Below are 18,622 nucleotides of genomic sequence, written 5' to 3' on the forward strand. Positions count from 1 at the left end.
AGGTCCCTCAAGACTTTGCTAAGTGTGAAAATGGTCAAACAATGACTAATCATCAGTAAAACCAGCTTCTCAGCAGAAAAGAAGGGAATAGTACAAGTATAGCTGTCATTTTAGGGGAGCTCCATTTCAGGGATGTATGTGGCAAAATATTTATGTACACACTCAGGACTTACAGCCCATCTTTGATTGTTGTTCTACGTAACTGGGACCATATATAGCTTGAAATGAAAAGCTGCACATTCCTGATACCCTGTGATGTGAAATGTCTGCTGTCTGGGAATGCATTCACCTTGCAGCATTTTGTTGTGTAGGTTTCTTCACTTGTTTACTTACTTTCATTTTGCTTTTGCTGAATTTCGGCAAACACATTTTACATATTTTGGCAGAAACAAGTATTTGTTGGTTGCTAAGTGTGCTACAGTTAAACAGAACACGCGTATCTTTATTTTGATGGCTACAAAAATATGGACTTGTTGAAGAAAAAGAGAGAGTTCCACTAACAGAGCTCACACAAATCCTCCAATGGCTGAGAAATGGAATTTCAACACTGGAAAAATATTTTAACTTTCCAGGAATGCTGCAATTTTTAGTTTATACAGTGCACATCTCATTGCTCATTCTGTGTTATGCAATCATTCAGAGAAACACAAGACCCAGCTGGTAATATTTCATACTTTTTAATGAACTGAATCTCCATTTTTTAAAAAAACATGCAAAATCCCAACATGCTATTGGAGTAACCACTCTATTTGCCAATCTACTGTAAGGCTTAGATAAATGCTATCCTTGACAGCATGGGATGATCATGCTTGATGGCAAAAGGTGTCCCAGGCATGTTCTTTCTCCACTGTGACTTTGTTTTTCACTCTTCTCTGCTATTTCTCTTTCTTTTGGATTTAAACACATAAATTACATGAGTAGGAATCCAAAGGGAGATCTGGAACAAAAAGAAGCTTAGAATGCTTGTCAGTGTCATCACTGCCAATCATACTAGCATGCTAGAAAAACGCGTTGTGCTACACTTGTTATAGAAGGCACTAGGTTACACTACGCTGAACTGAAGCATCATGCCATTTAAGAAAATTACTGTGTATCTTATAAAACACAGCTCACCTTAGCCAAATAATGACTGTTTGAACACCACTGTGCTTTGAGCATTATATTATGGAGGATGACACTAAATAACACTGTCAGAAGACAACAGAGAGATCATTTGAATGCCTGTGCAATTTTCTTGGGGGGAAAAAAACCAACACAAAAATTATTTCCTAAAGAAAGATCCTACCTAACTCCATTAAAATGACAATCCAGTTTTTGCCAGCAGAGACAATAAAAAGTTCTGGGCCTGACTTCTGTGTAGAGGCTTCTTGCTGTGAGAAAGAGGGTAACTTACCTGTTTTTCCCCTGTGAATATCAATTATTGTGTTCTGCTTTTAACAGCTAGAAATTATTTTCTTGACATAAAAACAGTAACTGCCACATAAATTTTTCATGTCCTTGTACAACTTTGTACAGGTTACTTGAATACCAAGTTATATAAACACTTAGTGTCTGTAATAAAAGACAACATTAAATGCTCAGACAATAAATTCTTTTCATGACTAAAGAACAAGACGGTATAACAAAATACACTTAGCCATTTCCTATACAGAGTGGGCACGCATAAAGGCTAACACCTGTAGAAAGACTGTGAGATTCCTAAATCCATATTTAGAATTTATATCCATTGCCTCATTTTCAATAACTCTGGAAGTCCTGCAGCTCCTACTGAAGTCAACAGAGAAATAATGAAATGCCAGTTGTATAGCACAAAGATCAGAAATTTATCAAGTAACTGCAAAGAAACTTTTTGTGTTTTCTGAGAAAAAGATGCTGTGCTGAAAAGGCCGAGGCTACTTTTGACAGCCCCTCTCCCGGCATTTTCCACTTCATGGGTATTACTGCCTTAATCTTCCCTGTATTAACTCTTAGTAAAAGACATGCTTTGTTATCCTTTTGACTCAGGATCTGGATATTTTTCAGCCTCTTAGACACGTAGATTTACAGACCTTTGGGGACTTTTGACAAAGGCGGCAGGTGCCATGAAGTTTTCAGAATTGCAGAGTTGTCAATTTAGAAGTCTACAATAGGATTTGTTTTCTTATTGTAGCCACTAACACTTAGGCGCTCACTCTCAGTGCCTACACGTGAGCCGTGTTTAGGCTGCCCTCATAATCAGTGGAAATGCAGGACTCTGTTAAATGGGTTGCACAGAGGTAGTCAGTGCCAACTGCCATGCCTCAGAGTATTTTGCCTTGTTTCCAGATACTGCTCCAGCAGGGTGCGCGTCCCCTACAAATTTCTGTATTACCTGCCATCCTCAAGAGGATGTTTTGGACATCCTCTGGTATCTCATACATTACTACATGTCCATATGTAGATAACTCCATTGAACACTTGGTCAATTAACTTAATAATGTTTGGAAGCTATTCAAATAATCATATTGTGTGCATGCAAAGATAAAGCAGACAGCTAAAGATCTCACTGCTCTTCACTGCCTGCATTGACTAGACATTTATCAACTAGATGATAGAGGTCATCACTTGTCTCACAGGCAGATATGGTAATCTGGAGGTGAATCCCATACCTGGGACAATCACTGTGTTGAAAATTTAGTGTGATGTGGTTTGCAAATTTGAGTTTAAAAAAATATGTTTTCTTGTCTTGATATATCTTCATGTAACTGTATCTGGTCAGAATCTTTTGACCTTTCTTTGAACAATGCAGGCAAAATGACCTTTTTTTTTCGCTAAAATCGTCCTTTCCACCTTCGTGTACCGTCTCTTTGAAGTATTAGGTTTACGATCAGTTGTGGAGGAAGGAAACAAAGAAGAGACAAGACATATGTCAAGCTTCTGGACATTGTACTCGCCTTGCAGACCTCTGAATACAGTCTAGCAGCTGCAAACTACATGCTCCAAATTTGCCTTGAAAAGCACAAATGTAATAAAATATCCTGAAAAAGAAAGTGCAATTTGGTAAGTTACCAAAAAGCCAGGCTACAAGTGAAGACCATACAGAACAACATGATATTGGGATACAACATAGTTTATATTACCTGTGAACAATTATGAGGTCCAAACTTTTAAGTACTTCAAAATATTTCATGCTTTGGGACTCCTGAAAAATAAGTGGTGAGCAGAGTGTTCAAGTAACATTCTTTGAGTTAATGTAAAATGTTAAATGCTTTGATCAATACTTCAAAATACTATACCTTTAATGAATATTCTGAGGTCTCTTGCAGAGGGTATGCATAGGCTCATGCTTGGACTTTTTAGGGAGGCATCCTTTCCACAGCAACTGTTTATTCATCTTCTTGCATTCCAATATAATACCAATTAGTTGTTTTTCTGTATTATTTTAATGAGTGAATACTTACGTAGTAACTCCAGCAACTGCATATATTACTATGTACTTTTGTTCTTGTTCTCCCTGAAACATGCTCACACTGAAGTCTCAGCAGTGTGGTACGCTTCAGTAAAACACCCAGTTATCAGCCTCATTCAGCACTGTTTTCACTATAGCTATCATTACTAAATCCTTCTATGCTCTCATTATACTTCCATCTAACTTGGAACATATGGTTAAATATGACAACCTAAGATTCATGATGAATCCACCTGACAGCTGTTCTAGTGTTTCTCCCTTTCATTTTATAAATTTAATTCAATATGGCGTAATATACTATAATATTTTTTAAAGAAACCTGAATTTGGCTGGTAAAATGAATTATTAATGCAACTTGGATAATACATGTTTTTTGTTTTCCATGGTTTTTCTTGTTACCTTCCATATGCCTCTAAAGAAAAAAACAAACAGTCACATTTTTTCTTGTGAATGTCTGCTCAGCCTGTTGAACTCTGGTAGCATACTTTCTTTCCTTTAGCCATTTTGTATTCTCATTGCCATTCTTGCCTTGCTGTTTCATTCTTGCCTTGCTGTTTCATTCTTGCCTTGCTGTTTCAGCTTCTCCTCTACCACATGTTTGTATAATAATTATTTTCCTTAGATTACAGATTATATAATCTATAGATTCTAGAAGAATTGGTAGAATGGATGGAGAAGAAGGAACCTCAAGTGGCCACCTAGCCTATCACTTCTCAATGATATCAAGGATCAATGATATCTACACTATTCTGTTTGTCTAACTACCTTTTCCATACCTGCGGTGTGGGAGACTCCATAGCCCACTGACTCTACTACACAACAACGCTTTACAGTGATCTATAACATGGTGGTCACTTGGCATAAACCCCACAAAAAAGTGTAACCTTTTATCAATGAATACGTGCATTCCAGTATTTCTTTTTGTTTGTCTTTGCAGGAGGCAGGTGAAATCAAATGAAGTCATACACTTGTAGAGATTTAAGAAGGTGGTGACCAAGTCTGGAGTTTGATTCTGGTGACAACAATCATCAGCTGAGCTTGACTGAAATATTTTTTCTGGGAAAAACATGGTACAAAAGCCCAGCACCTCATATGCTGGGCTTACCTGGAACATTTGTTCCGAGAAATGTATAGTTTGAAAGCCTCACGGTTATGAAGAAACAAATCACACTCTTAAAACATAAAATATACACAGAGAAACCTGTTGTAAGTGAATTAGAGCTGACTGATACAAGTCAGTTATTTAATGTAGGCAAATTTCTAATAAAGAATACCAAAGGTATGCCTTCTATGATCACAGAAGCACAGAATCATTTAGGTAGGAAAAGACCTTTATGATCAAGTCCAACTGTAAAGCTAACACTGCCAAGTTCACCACCAAGCCATGTCCCTAAATGCCACATTTTTTTATGTCTTTTAAATACCTCCAAGGGATGGTGATTCCACCACCTCCCTGGGCAGCTTCTTCCAATGCTTCAACATCCTTTCAGTGATGACATTTTTCCTAATGTCCAATCTAAACCTCCAACGGTGCAACTTGAGGCCATTTCCTCTCACCCTATTGCTTGTTACTTGGGAGAAGAGACTGATCCCCACCTGCCTACAGCCTCCTTTCAGGCAATTGTAGAGAGCGATAAGGTCCCCCCTGAGTCTCCTCTTCCCCAGGCTAACCAACCCCAGTTCCCTCAGCAGCTTCTCACAAGACTTGTGCCCCAGACCCTTCACCAGCTTTGCTGCCCTTCTCTGGACACGCTCCAGCACCTCAGTGTCCCTCTTGCAGTGAGGGGCCCAAACCTGAACACAGGATTCGAGGTGCGGCCCCACCAGTGCTGAGTGCAGGGGGACAATCACTGCCCTGGCCCTGCTGGCCACACTGTTTCTGACACAAGCCAGGATGCTGCTGGCCTTCTTGGCCACCTGGGCACACTGCTGGCTCATGTTCAGGTGGTCATCAGCCAGCACCCCCAGGCCCTTTCCCACCAGGCAGCTTTCCAGCTGCTCTTCCCCAAGCCTGTAGCGCTGCATGGGGTTGGTGTGACCCAAGTGCAGGGCCCGGCACTGACCCTTGTTGAACCTCATACAGTCGGCCGCAGCCCAGCCTGTCCAGATCCCTCTGCAGAGCCTTCCTGCCCTCAAGCAGATCAACGCTGCTGTCCAACTTGGTATCATCTGCAAACTTAGTGAGGGTGCACTCGATCCCCTCATCCTTAATACTAAAGACTGAGGTAAAGAAAAGAAGGCATTAAGTGCCTCAGTCTTTTCCTCATCTTTTGTCACTATATTTCCCTCTGCATCCAATAAAGGATGGAGAGTCTCCTTAGCCCTCCTTTTGTTGCTAATATATTTATAGCAACATTTGTTTTGTCTTTTATGGCAATAGCCTGATTAAGTTCTAGCTGGGATTTGGCTCTTCTAATTTTCTTCCTGCATTATGGCATGACATCCTTGCAGTCCTCCTGAGCTGCCTGCCTCTTCTTCCAAAGGTCACAAATTCTTCCCTGAGTTCCAGCCAAAGCTTTCTGTTCAGCCAGGCCAGTCTTCTTCCCTGCTGGTTTGTCTTTTGACACATGGGGACAGCCTGTTCCCGTACCTTTATTACTTTCCTGAAGAATGCCCAGCCTTCCTGGACTCCTTTGCCCTCCAGGACTGCCTCCCAAGGGACTCTGTCAACCTGTCTCCTAATCAGGCCAAAAAAATCTGCCCTCTGGAATTCCAAGGTGTCAGTTCTGCTAGCTGGCTTCCTTACTTCTCTGAGAATTGAAAACTATTGTTTCATGATCGCTATGCCCAAGATGGCCTTCACCCATCACATCACCCACAAGTCCTTCTGTGTTTGCAAACAACAGGCCCACTGTGGGACCCTCCCTAGTTGGCTCCCTCACCAGTGGTGTTAGGACATTGCCTTCCACACTCTCCAGGAACCTCCTAGACTATTTCCCCTCTGCTGTATTGTATTTCCAGGAGACATCTGGTAAATTGAAGTCCCCCATGAAAAAAAGGGCTAGCAACTGTGAGACTTCTCCCAGCTGCTTTTAGAATAGTTCTTCTGCCTCTTTATCTGGTTGGGTGGCCCACAACAGACTACTACCATGTTACCTGCCTTGATGGCCTTTCCCTTGATTCTTACTCATAAGCACTCAACCCTATCATCATCATCATCATCAAGATGAAATGACTGGGTATGTGGGCAAGTGAAAAGCAGTGTTTCACACACTGAATAGTAGGGCATTAAACCAGAAGAACCCTGACAAACTTGAGGACCAAGGCAGCAAAAGCTTCAGGAAGTTGGACAAGGAAGTATGCAGTTTCACAGCTGGTGCAGAATAGCTCCACATATCTATGAAGGCTGTGGAGTGGCTGGCTGAGGAAAAGGATATAGGATTTGCATTGTGCGCTGAGTCTAGATGGGATGGAGTTACCTGGATGATAACTGGATGAAGGTGTTCCTGCCATCAATGAGGCAAACGGGTTACTATATTAAAGGAGGAGTGTAGCCAGCAGATTGAGGGAAGTTGCTATTCCTCCTCTACTCAGTGCTGGAGAGACTGGCCCTGGGACACACTTTTGGGTATTTCAAAAGGGACACTGAAACACAGGAGCAGGCACAAGCGATCAGTGGCCTACAACACGACCTTCAGAGAGACTTTAGAGAGCTGGTCTTGTTTACTTTGGTGAAGACGAGGTCAAAGCATGGAGCTAAGCTCTTTGTTACTGTGAGATGACAGATCAGTAAGCAATGGCCAGAAGCAGTGGCTTGGAAGGTTCACACTGGGCATCAGGAAAACCCTCTCTATAAGGGCAGGATAACACAGTGCTGGAACCATAGCAGGTGGAGGATGCAGAGGCTGATCTGATCCAGGGTTAGTAACAGTCCTACTTGAAGTGCACAGCTGGAAAACATGGCCTCCAAAGTTCTCTCTGACCAACATGTCTACAGTCCTGTAATAAACAAACTAATGAAAATGTTTGCTCATCCTCTTACGAGAGGTGGTGTATCATATTGTATTAGTGTCCAGAGAGAATTTATTCAGGGATTGACTTTATAAAATTTCCGAGAAGCACAGAGAATCTTGTTTCTTTCTTATTCTAATATTCAGAAAAAAAAAAATCACTGTACTTAGCAGAAATACTTGTATGAACATAGGCTGAATTATCTTCTAGCATACTAGCAAATTAGTAGAACTGGATACTGAATTCAAGAAATTCTCTGCCCCCCCAACCTGATGCACTCATAGCAGTCTTAGTTTCAAACATAAGATAAATGCACTTCACTCAATTAGCTGTTTATGAAACTGGAAGCTCCATTTAGGCGTGAGCTATGTTATTCCCTCAGGTCCAGTATCACATCAGACAAATCTTGACTAGAACAGTGAAAACCCTATTGCATTTCCCTAACATCAGTTTACAGTTTGACTATAGCATCAGCTGTAATGAAAAGCAAACAAAAAGCTTCTAATTTCAAAAAAATAACTGTTAGTTTCCCAAACTGTGACAGTATATATATTTTATTGTAGAGGAATTATAGAGGAATGAAGGCAGGTTAATTAACATTGATAACATACAGCTGCGGGCTGGCTTCAGGGGCGGTGGGTTGGCTGATGTGGATAATGTGCAGCTGTGGCTGGTTCTGTTAAGTAGGTAAATAGCTCTAAGGCAGGGGTCCTCAAACTATGGCCTGTGGGCTGGATATGCCCCCCCCCCCCCCCCCCCATATTTACAGACACCGACACCCCCCACCCCCCTGCGCCGTTGCGGGGGGGGGGGGGTGGGGAGGGGAACCAAGCAGCCGCAGATGACTGCCTGCCACTGCATCGGTGTGCTGGCCCCCTGGTTAAAAAGCTTGAGGACCCCTGCTCTATGGGGTATGGAAGAGGAGCCCTGGATGAAGAGAGACCTAGATGAAGCAGAGGGAGGAGAGAGAGGGTGTGCACCCTGGATGTAGGAGAGCCAAGGAGAGGCCCTGGGAGAAGGGTGCCCAGATGAGGAGAGGCTGGCTGGAAGAGGAGCCTGGAGAAGGAAGAATCTGGATGCAGCAGAGACAAGAAGCAGGGTGGACTGATCTGGAGAGGCTGAAGAAACAGCATGGACAGCAGATGAACTTTTGAAATCTTGTGGGGGATTGGTAGCTGTGCTGGGGCAAGGTGTGGAAACTACTTATTGAAGTTATCTGGTATGGGGTGGTAAAAGCCTTGTTGCAGCTGGCCAGTTTTGCTAGTGCTGTGACATTTTATAATAAAATGAATTTTTGTGGTTTTGATAAGTTTGATCATCTTTGGTCTGTTGATAAGAAGTTTTAAGTTAGTCCTTGTAATTTATAAATCAAGGCTATAATTCCTTATGTGAGGATGGCCAAGCACTGATGCAGGTTGCCCACAGAAGTTGTGGAGCCTCCATCCTTGGGGATACTCAAAAGCCATCTGGACATGGCTGGACCAGATGACCTCCAGAGGTCCCTTCCAGCCTGAATTTTTCTGTCAAGCAGGGTTTAATAGTCAGGTTCTGCACTACTGATACTTTGATTGTATTTTGGACTGTGTGAAACTACTCTAAATTTCCTCTGTTTCGCCACCATCCTGTGCTGTTTACAACTTATCCTCAACACTAGAGAGCGATTGGACTGACTTACATACATTCTGACTGGACATTCTCCACCCTCTCTACTTCAGAAAGTCAGTGGGACTAATAAAGGACTAAACATGCATTCTTAAATAATGATCCCACAATGAATGAGGGTCAGAAGAATCACAGACACAAAACTCCTTCTTAAGATGAAAAGCAGTAATCACAAGGTAGTGAGACAAAAGTGGGAAACACTGAAGATTCGCAGGAGGAATTACAATTGCTAGCAGTGGTTATTGCTGCTGTGGGAAATGTATCATATTTTTCAGAAAGAAATGAAGCTGTCTGTAATTCAGAGGCACTGCTAAATGTGATCGTGTTTTGAAGAAGCTGCTCTAATGGTCTGTAACTCTTGTTTCATTTTCCTTGGAAGGGTGAAGTCCTTGTCCTCAGAATGGCTTTATGTGAGACTTAAGCCCCTCTGTGCATTGACACTGGCAGGGGTGAAGCAAATCTTTACTGGTCACAGTACCCAGGATTGCAGTTGCTACATTCTTGACTTTGTTCCCAGGGCTAACTGCACCAAGACCTTAAGGAGACAAGGTGAACATTGGCTTCTAATCCGGCATGTTCAGAAAACAGAGTTCCCCTAGAGTGCAGTAAGAAAGCTGAAGAAAACCAAAAAGACCTGAGACCTCTGCTTTGCTGCATAATGTAACATTAGATGAGCAGGTGAGACACCTGCTATTGAATGTATGAACTGTCACTCTGGGTGGCTGAGGGCTATTTATGCCCTTCTTTCTCCTCTTAGGGAAGATATCAAACTGCAGTATATAAAGACAGAAACAAGGTTTGGATAGAGGAAGATGCACAAGACAGACATAAAGGTACTTGTGTAATGCATACTCCTATGCAGCTGGTTATGTTGAAACATTCAGAATTTGATTAAAATACAATTTGACAAGGTTTAAAAAGTAGGGGGGAAAGGTAAGAGGTGGACTTAAGTTACAAGAGACATAAAATTCTCTTTTCAGCATGGCAATCTGATCAAGCTGAAGTTGCCCACGGGCAGCTTTACTGTGTAGAGGCATTGCTTCAGATAAATGCTTCTTAATTCAGGTAGACAAAAATTAAAAAGATGCTAGAAGGGACATCCTGAGTTATCTTTTACTGTTCTTGGCATAAACACCATTTCTTCTTTTGTCAGATACTCTGAATTGCTGAGACTCAGACACTTTTATTAAGCAGTATACAGCATTTACAACAAAAGCAAAAATATGAAAAAGAATCTCTCATGTCTTGTGAGTTTGAGTTTTCCTGTATTCCTTGAATGGAATCCAAAGTTTCAACTGCAAATTTTATCCTTTCTTATCACTTCTTTGTTTGTAAAACTCCCCTGCATCAACACTGGCATCAACATGGAAACACTGGCAGTGCTCAGAACCAGCAGGGACATCACTGGCAATGCTCTCCATCATCATGCCCGCCAGATATACCATGAAGAAAATCTTCTTATGCTGGAAGAGATGCATTGGAGATGTCACAGTTCAGACCTTATTTAACAATCATGAGGCAATAACAAGGAACAGTAAACAGTATATATTCCTTTTTATCAGGAGGAGAATAAGACTGCCTCTTTGTAAGTGACTTACAAGCATACCGAGAAAGCATTAGAGGACATATGACCCCATATTTTTCTTACTTGATAGAAATTCCCTACTTTTACCCATGTTCCTCAAAAGTTCATTGCCAGTGACCCAGGGAGTAGATGGGAAAGCACAGTAAATGTAGATTAGATTAAGAGATTAAATGGAACAATTAAATTAAAATAGATTAGTAAGTGAAAACTTTCTTCTTCTGCCTCTGAAACTTTTCTTCAAAGGAATTCAGGTGAAATGACGAGAAAGTCCTCCTAGATACAGAACTTTGGCACAAGCTGTGCTCTGAAGGACCGACTGGAAGTCAGCAGGATTGAAGCTGGAAGAACTGATTTCTGATTCTGTCCTGGTACCTCTGAGAACTTTGTGAAGTCCAAAGAGCAGTTTGCTTCTGTTGAAGAAAATGTATTTTGAATTAAGAATTTTAACGTGCTGAAGCTGCTACATGGCAGAACCAGGCCTCATCCCATGTACAGCCCTAATCCAAGGCTGGTTTAAAACTTAGTCAAGTTAATCAGTAGGAGAATAGAGAAACAATCGATGATCGCTTTGTATACACAGGTGCTCTTAGAAACACAGGTGTTTTTAGAAAAAATAGTATATGTGAATGGGAATTGCTTGTTCAAAGACTAAGTCTGTTTGACGGATTGTGTGAGTTAAAGAGGTAGAAAGGAGATGATGATCTGAGGAGCATCTTGGAACCGAGGTAGAGACTGGAACCGAATAGATGAATCAGCTGGGACAGAGTCAGGTGATGGATCTGCAGAACTGCAAGACCAAAGGAAACCCCTAAACACTTGGGACATTGGCTAATGATTTGATAAGTGTATATAAGCTGTGCTGCATCCCTTTGTTCTCTGCCACTCACTGAGGTGGTGGCCCAACTCTGAGTTGTGATTAAAGCAAGCCTAGTGGTACCCACATCTGTGTGAATTTTTCCTTTAACAGCTTCAATTCTCCTCCCACTCTGCTTCAGACTTGTCCTGAAAAGGAGAAAGTTCTGTGCTGATGGAAGAATGAATCAGAATTCTGAATTTCAGTTTGCAGTATTTATTTTTTTTATTCTATGTAAGAAAGAATGAAACCCCTACAGATGTCACAGTTTGAAAAAAGAATAAATGTAAAAGTAGGGTATCCTCTTTGTCTACATGTTTCCTCTGTGGTACAGTATAAGAAACATGCAAACCACTGACATTTGTGTAACTCTAGAGGTGTCAATAACATTTCATAGTTGTAATATAACATAGAATTTCAGTACAAATGTTTTACTAAAACACTGCTATGAAGCCACGTTTTTTTTTATTAGAACAAATAGACTTGTATTTATTCATCTCTAACAGTGATGGTTGTAAAATCAAGATACATTAACGTAACTGAAATAAATGCTTACAAATAGAGCCCTAAGTTTTGTTAAAATTGAATACTGATGATCTTGTAGTTACATTTCTTAATACTATTTTGACAAAGAGCATTCATTAGAATTAGTAATTGTTTATCTTTTCATTACTGTGGGTTTAAAGACAGATAAAGATTCACATTAATTTTTATAGTTCTCCCTGTGCTGTATTCTTATAGAGTATTAAAAAAGAACTAGAGCTGTAATATTTCTCAAATGGCATGTAATTACTAGGCACTTTTCAAGAAACCTCATAATTCGGAAATCATACTGAATTCTAGTGCACTGCTCCTCATAAAACACTGCCATACTTAATCTAATCCCACAGCTGCGACTTGTCAGATCAGTTATTCCTGTTTATACTGTGTATTTACCTGGGACCATTCATCCACTACATTCTGAAGATGCACCTGCTTTGGTGAGAATGTAAATATAAAAAAAAGAATGATCTATAAATTGTTAGCATTGCTAATGCACCTTATATCAATGACAGTCATTATAATATAAAACCAATAGTGGCATGAAAACCTGTGGCATGGTGTTAGCTATATGATAACTTTAAACATGGGTCTTGGAGACTTAGGCTTGCACCATTTTCTTATGTAAATACTCAGTACGATGCTGAGTACCTTCTCAATAAGGAATACCAAAAAGAGTGATCATCATGAAAACATTCAGGAAATCCTCCCGCAGAAGTTCCAGTTCTGAAATATTCATTGTACATTTCCTACCTGGAATACGATCAGCTGTAGTGTATGCTTTCTAGTGTACATCACCTTCGAATATTTATGTGCATATATATGCAAGAACTAGGCTGGAATTCTTCAGGCAAAATAACACTGCTTATGAAGAGATATTTTTTGGTTAATTTACAAGAAAAAAGTGAAAAGACCTGAAACATGGTCTTTCTGCATGACACAGAATTCAAATACATACTGAAGAAATCTCTCTTGATGCTGTTCAAGCATATAATATAGCCAGAGAAAAGAGCAATTTATGTTTGATAGTGAAAACAACAGATCTACTACAAAGTGATACACTATTATAAATATTATACATACAGTAATGTTCATGAAAAACAAGATCATGAGAAATTATGACAGTTAAAATAATATCAAATCACTGCTGACTCTTACCTTAGAATTTTATTGATTGCTGTCTCTTTTTCTAGAAGGTTTCTTGCTCTGATGCTGAAAACAGATTTACGGAGCTATAAAATTAAGAAAAAGACAGGGTACTTTTTAATTGCTGTAAAATATAGCATGTGTATGTGACAGACCAATGAAACATTATGATGCTGAATGTATGTAAAATTAAAAACAATGTTCTCTATTATAAAGCTGTTTTTCACAGTCTGTGGCATGGATGTCCTTTTCCAGGAAAAGGATGGTGGATAAGATCAAGATGGTCACATACAGCAAATTCCTTCAGGAATGTCTACAACAGGAGTCCTCAAACTACGGCCCGCAGGCCGGATACGTCCCCCCAGGGTCCTCAATCCGGCCCCTGGTATTTACAGACCCCCCCGCACCCCCCTGCGGGGGTTGAGGGTGGAAACCAAGCAGCCGCAGATGACTGCCTGCCGCTGCATCTGTGCGCCGGCCCCCTGGTTAAAAAGTTTGAGGACCCCTGGTATAAAACCATAGCCTTACGTCACAGCTTTTAGCCTCCCTATCCCAATCCCTTGCTAATTCTGGGTAGCAAGAAGCAGTTAGTTTTGTTGAATAGTGTGAATATTATTCCCTTTATTACAGATTTATTGTCTTCTCCAGTTAGCCAAGTCACATCTTTGTCTTAATCCTTGCTATTCCTCCTCCATTTTAGATTTTGACTAGGCTGGATCATATCTGGAGGTGCTCTGACTATATGGAAGAGCCAGCTAACAATGCTGAGATGTGTAATTTCAGTGCCCAGAGCTAGGTGAAACGAAAGTAGGTCCCTTTCTTTCCTCCTGATGCAGAGCAAAGATGTGGTGAGCAAAACGTGTTTGTACTTGCCTCTGGTCATGAACAGTGTTTTAGCCATATTCTGGTAAACAGGACTCGCTGAACATGAAATAGAAGGACTGAGATATGTGAAAAAAACAAGCACTTAATTCCTAAGGAAGTGGTTAACAATTTGGCAAATCACAGCTGAAGAATTTAGCTGAGGAACTGCATCTTTTTAAGCCACACCTGTAACAGCAGGCTGCAGCCTCTTGCCCTAACCCTTGCCTTTTCAAGTGTGGCCTCTTTAACCTTTGTCAAGTCCTGACCCACTTCTGCACAGCCTGTGGAGGTAAGAACACAGATGATCTGAAAACACCAGTATTTTGAAATTCTGTGGGTTCCTTAAAAAAACTGCAACTTGAAAACTGCAATAAAGTATGCAATACTTCAGAAAGTAGTTCAGAAAATAAGGTATTGGAATTTCAGTTAAGATCAAAAAAATAGTAACAGAACTGTTGAATGTTTGAACATAAACCAAAAAATTGTTCCATTGCCTGGGAATTGTTAACACAAAAATAATCTGAAAATCACAGTATGAGATATACTGTTATATTAAATATTGTGGAGTAGTAAGTATTTCATATATTGAAACGTATTTATGTGCGTTTTAACTCATTTGCAGTACCTCAGTACAGGTTTAGTGGACTTATCAGCATGATAACTTATTATGCATTTAGATATAACTGACGATGGTGACAGCAGCGACAGCTCTTTCACATCTTTTTTCTTGTAATGTCAGTGAAATTGTCAGTGGAATCCCAGATAACTGATTTTTTCCCTTATCAGGATTTCAGAAAGAAGCCTCCAAACCACAGGAGTATCTATCCTTTTGCAAGGTGTTAGCTAGTAATTGTTTTAGGACTCAACTAGGAACATCAAACTTACGGGAATAGTGAAGGTGGAAAAACAGCTTTTTTCTTTCTGTTGTTTTTTCCTGTTATAAATAATTGCTTTAGAGTAATTGCAATTACATCAAATATCAGGAAAAAAGTGTGCTGCCTACTAGTGTGTTATGTCTATTTCTGTCTAATAACAATTCTTTACTTGTTAACATCTTAGAAATTAGAAAGATTTCAAACACAGGAAGCACTAATTTCCTTCCAAATTTCCAGCTTTTGCTCATCTGATTTCAGAAAAAAGCTGAGGCAAAGAAATTTTCCTGAAATTGTCTAGAGCTCCCTATCTGACATACACTTCTTTTTGGCATTTAAAATAGGTGTCAAAACACCTTGGCATTAAGTGTGTGTGTGGCCCAAGCAGGGAAATTCACACAGGTCATCAACAAGGGAATGTGCCCTGGGAAAGTGGGAACGAGGAGTCTTGCTTCTTTTCAAAGATTTTACAGGGAGGCTGGGTGCTTGTACTGATACATTCAGTGCTTCCTCAAGCCAAGTGTGAAACCATCTAGTGCCAGGAAGGAAGAAGAACTTCTCAGGAAAAGTTCCCAGCAGGTCTAGGTCAAGGGCCACTTACATCTGGCTTATTTGTCTACCAGGGACTGTGGATCTTCCCTCTAGGTAGCAAGACACACAAGAAGGAGACAGTGGCATACATTATGCATGAAAGTATACTGCTAAATCCCTTGCATAACTTCAGCTTGAAATCGTTTGACCCCCTGCTTTTGATGCCTTCAGTGACACCCTAGTTGTCTGCTGGAGATTTGCAAGGACAGTGCTGCACTCTGGTATTTGGCCACTGCACAGCCAGAGGTGCAAGATCCATGGAACCAGTGAGATGAAGAGAAGCAGTAGGAAGGAGCCCATGTCTGGAGCCACTGAGATGGGGAGAAAAGACGGTTCTAGTTCCCAATCCCAAAGCTGCTCATGAATTTTATTCAGTGATGCTTAAACAAATAAATGTCTAAGAAGTCATGGGAATGGGAAAAGTGACCAGAACACAGGGTGTTGCACCAGGTTATTTGTGCAAAGATTGCATTTACTTTTCCTGCACTATTTTTCAGAAGGACTAGCTGTGAAATTTGCACCTGAGGCAGTACATCCTTAGGCACTGACCATGATCTAAGCATACCCAATAGACTGATGCTTAGGTGAAGTTCTGAGAGAATTGAGATTGGAGCCAGGTATCCAGTTTGTTAATCCAGGAATACATGAGCATGTACAAGATCCTATACTTTGGTGCCTAGGGATCTCAGTGGTCCAAAATGGAACTGATAATATAACCTAGGCACTTCCAAGGATTAAGGCTTTTGAAGATGATGGTCCTCATTGCTTTGTAGGATTTAAGAGTCCTTTCTTCAGCAGAACCCTGGCGAATTATCTCAAATTTAAAATACTCAGAAGAAGCAATACATGGTAATATTTTTTGATATGCACAATAGATCAGTGTCTGATATTTAAAGGAGTCAGTAGTCAGTCAAATAGCAACATGCATCTATCAATAGCATGCTGAAGAAAATCAAACATGACTACAGATTTTTAAAATATGTATCCTTACTTCTATATTAGATAAATAAAAGTACTTCTCATTTAATTTTCCAAATTTGCATAGCACACTAGGCAAACAATGGAACTGTACAAAGAGAATGGGGGTGATGATCAGTATTTTGTTTAATAATGTCTAGATGCCACATGCTGGTGTAGAATGAGGCTGGCAATTAAAACTTGTGATACCTGCCGAGTTCTTGAATGTTGCAGAGGAAATTATTAGCAGTGTTAACATACAAAAGACATTACTTGATCAGATGATGTGGAATTAAGTTAGTACAGTGTACTCTACTGAGGTTATTTTAGAGTGTATCTGTTTAGCCTGCTGGGTCTTTTATTACAGATTGTGATGTACTGTGAGGACACCCTCAGTGTATCTTTATTAGCCATTATTTATTTATTTGCATCTTTATGCAACCTATAAGTACACTCAGTGCAGAAATAACAGTGCGATATAGCTTTCTGCTATAGAGCATTATTTTTTAGTATAAGACACTGTCCTGAAATCACCTAACAGCATCCGATTACTGTTAAATATGATTTCAACAACCCATTTTAAAGAACTCCTGCAGGCTACTTTAATCTGTAAGGAACAGCTGTGACAGGTCAGCAAATTACCAATAATATTTCCTGGACGAAAAGGTTTTAGATGGAAAGCATGTGCTCCCACAAACGTCTTGGTTCCTGCATTCCTTTGAGTTTATTCACACAGATGTGTCTGCACACATAGAATTAGGAAATCTGCAGGTGGTGCTTCTTCCACAAGTGCTGGCACGCTTCACTGCTGCTGTTGGCAGAACAGACTTCAGGCAGACAAAACGACTTGGTCCAGCCAATGTGAACCCGATCTGAATGCTACATCCTACGAAACCGCATTTGTCCAGAATGACTAGGACAAAGCAATAAACCACTGTAACTGTTGTAAAAGAAGCGAAATCACAGAACATTGTTGCTCTGCAAGTGCCACCCGCTGCTTTGGAAAGGTACTGCAGACAATTTGAATGACAATATTTATTTAGTAGTATATTTTAAAAATCCAGGCTTTCTACCCTGGAAAAAGAAAATCCTTGGCATAAGATTAAAAGCAAAGCAACTCAGGGCGATACTTTTGATAGGTGACAGCTAATGACTGTGGGCCAGACCTGTAACGTAAGTGTACTGGCACAACACTGCTGACTTCAGGGGGATCTATGCCAATTTATAACAGCTAAGATATGGCTCAGTGGTTTTAAGTTTTGAGAAATGCTATTCATTGTCAAGGTTTTGATATATTTTGCTAGCAACATGTTCGCAGTGCACAAACTCCAGAAAGCACTGCAAAAAACAATTGTTTTCAACATTTGAATTTGATGGAGGATTGCATGCTATCAATAGGTTAAAACTGTGGTGATGTAGTGTATTATTTTTGTATTGGACCACCGCAGAGTTGGCAGAAGAGACAACTGTTAGTGGGTGTACTGCAACACAAGGTGAGACAAGGTCATAAATAAATAATGAGATATAAATATCTGAAATGTTTGGTGGACAATGGAAAAAAAAAGTGCATGCAATATATTTTTCTAATGCAATTTCTTAAGTGTTATATGAAAATTAAGAATTTTAACTTAGTGCTGTTGATGACAATGTTTTATAGGCAACTGCAGGACCATATGGAAATAGTCTTCTATACCATGCCAAAAATTCCAAGCAAGGAAAAAAAATAATCATCCAAAGCTTCTGTTTCAGTTTGGAATTTGTTGGATGCTAGTTGATGGATTTATGTACACTGGCAGAATTAACAGACTATATTGTGATTTAAACATGTGCAGCTTCTAGGGAAAATATGAGGAGTCAGTACAATAAGCAATATAACAGAGTGATTTTTAAGAAACAGTGAGGAAATATGTGGGCAGAATCTGTTTAAAGCTTGAGCATTTCATTAAATATAGGATATTTTTGGCCCACAGGAGTTTGCTGTGTAGCCTTTCAAATGCAGATATTGTTCAACATTCTGACTGTGCATCTTTGGCTTGAAGAGACTGGACTATCAAAATTCATGTGACAAAAATATGGAAGGCCAGACTCTAAGTTGTTGATAGGCACCTAACAAAATGTTCCAAAGAATTTAAGCAGGTTAAGCAACTAAATCCTATAGGAATCAGTGGGGAATT

General features: G+C 40.1%; 1 protein-coding gene and 1 long non-coding RNA gene across 4 annotated transcripts in view; both read right to left on the reverse strand.

The window, feature by feature from the left end:
* The window catches only part of NALCN (sodium leak channel, non-selective), a 249,670-nt gene that overhangs the window by 36,932 nt on the left and 194,116 nt on the right, over positions 1 to 18,622 (reverse strand). For all 3 annotated transcript variants that reach the window (XM_055702433.1, XM_055702432.1, XM_055702434.1), the window contains exon 18: positions 13,177 to 13,250. In XM_055702433.1, the coding sequence (XP_055558408.1) occupies positions 13,177 to 13,250 (74 nt within the window). The remainder of the gene's footprint in view (positions 1 to 13,176; positions 13,251 to 18,622) is intronic.
* On the reverse strand, positions 662 to 8,114 carry LOC129735375 (uncharacterized). The gene is made up of 3 exons (XR_008730954.1): positions 3,255 to 8,114; positions 3,099 to 3,160; positions 662 to 2,996 (listed from the first exon to the last, which is right to left on the reverse strand). It is a non-coding gene; the product is annotated as an uncharacterized LOC129735375 (long non-coding RNA).

This window comes from Falco cherrug, chromosome 2 (assembly GCF_023634085.1).
Source record: "Falco cherrug isolate bFalChe1 chromosome 2, bFalChe1.pri, whole genome shotgun sequence".
NCBI lineage: Eukaryota > Metazoa > Chordata > Aves > Falconiformes > Falconidae > Falco > Falco cherrug.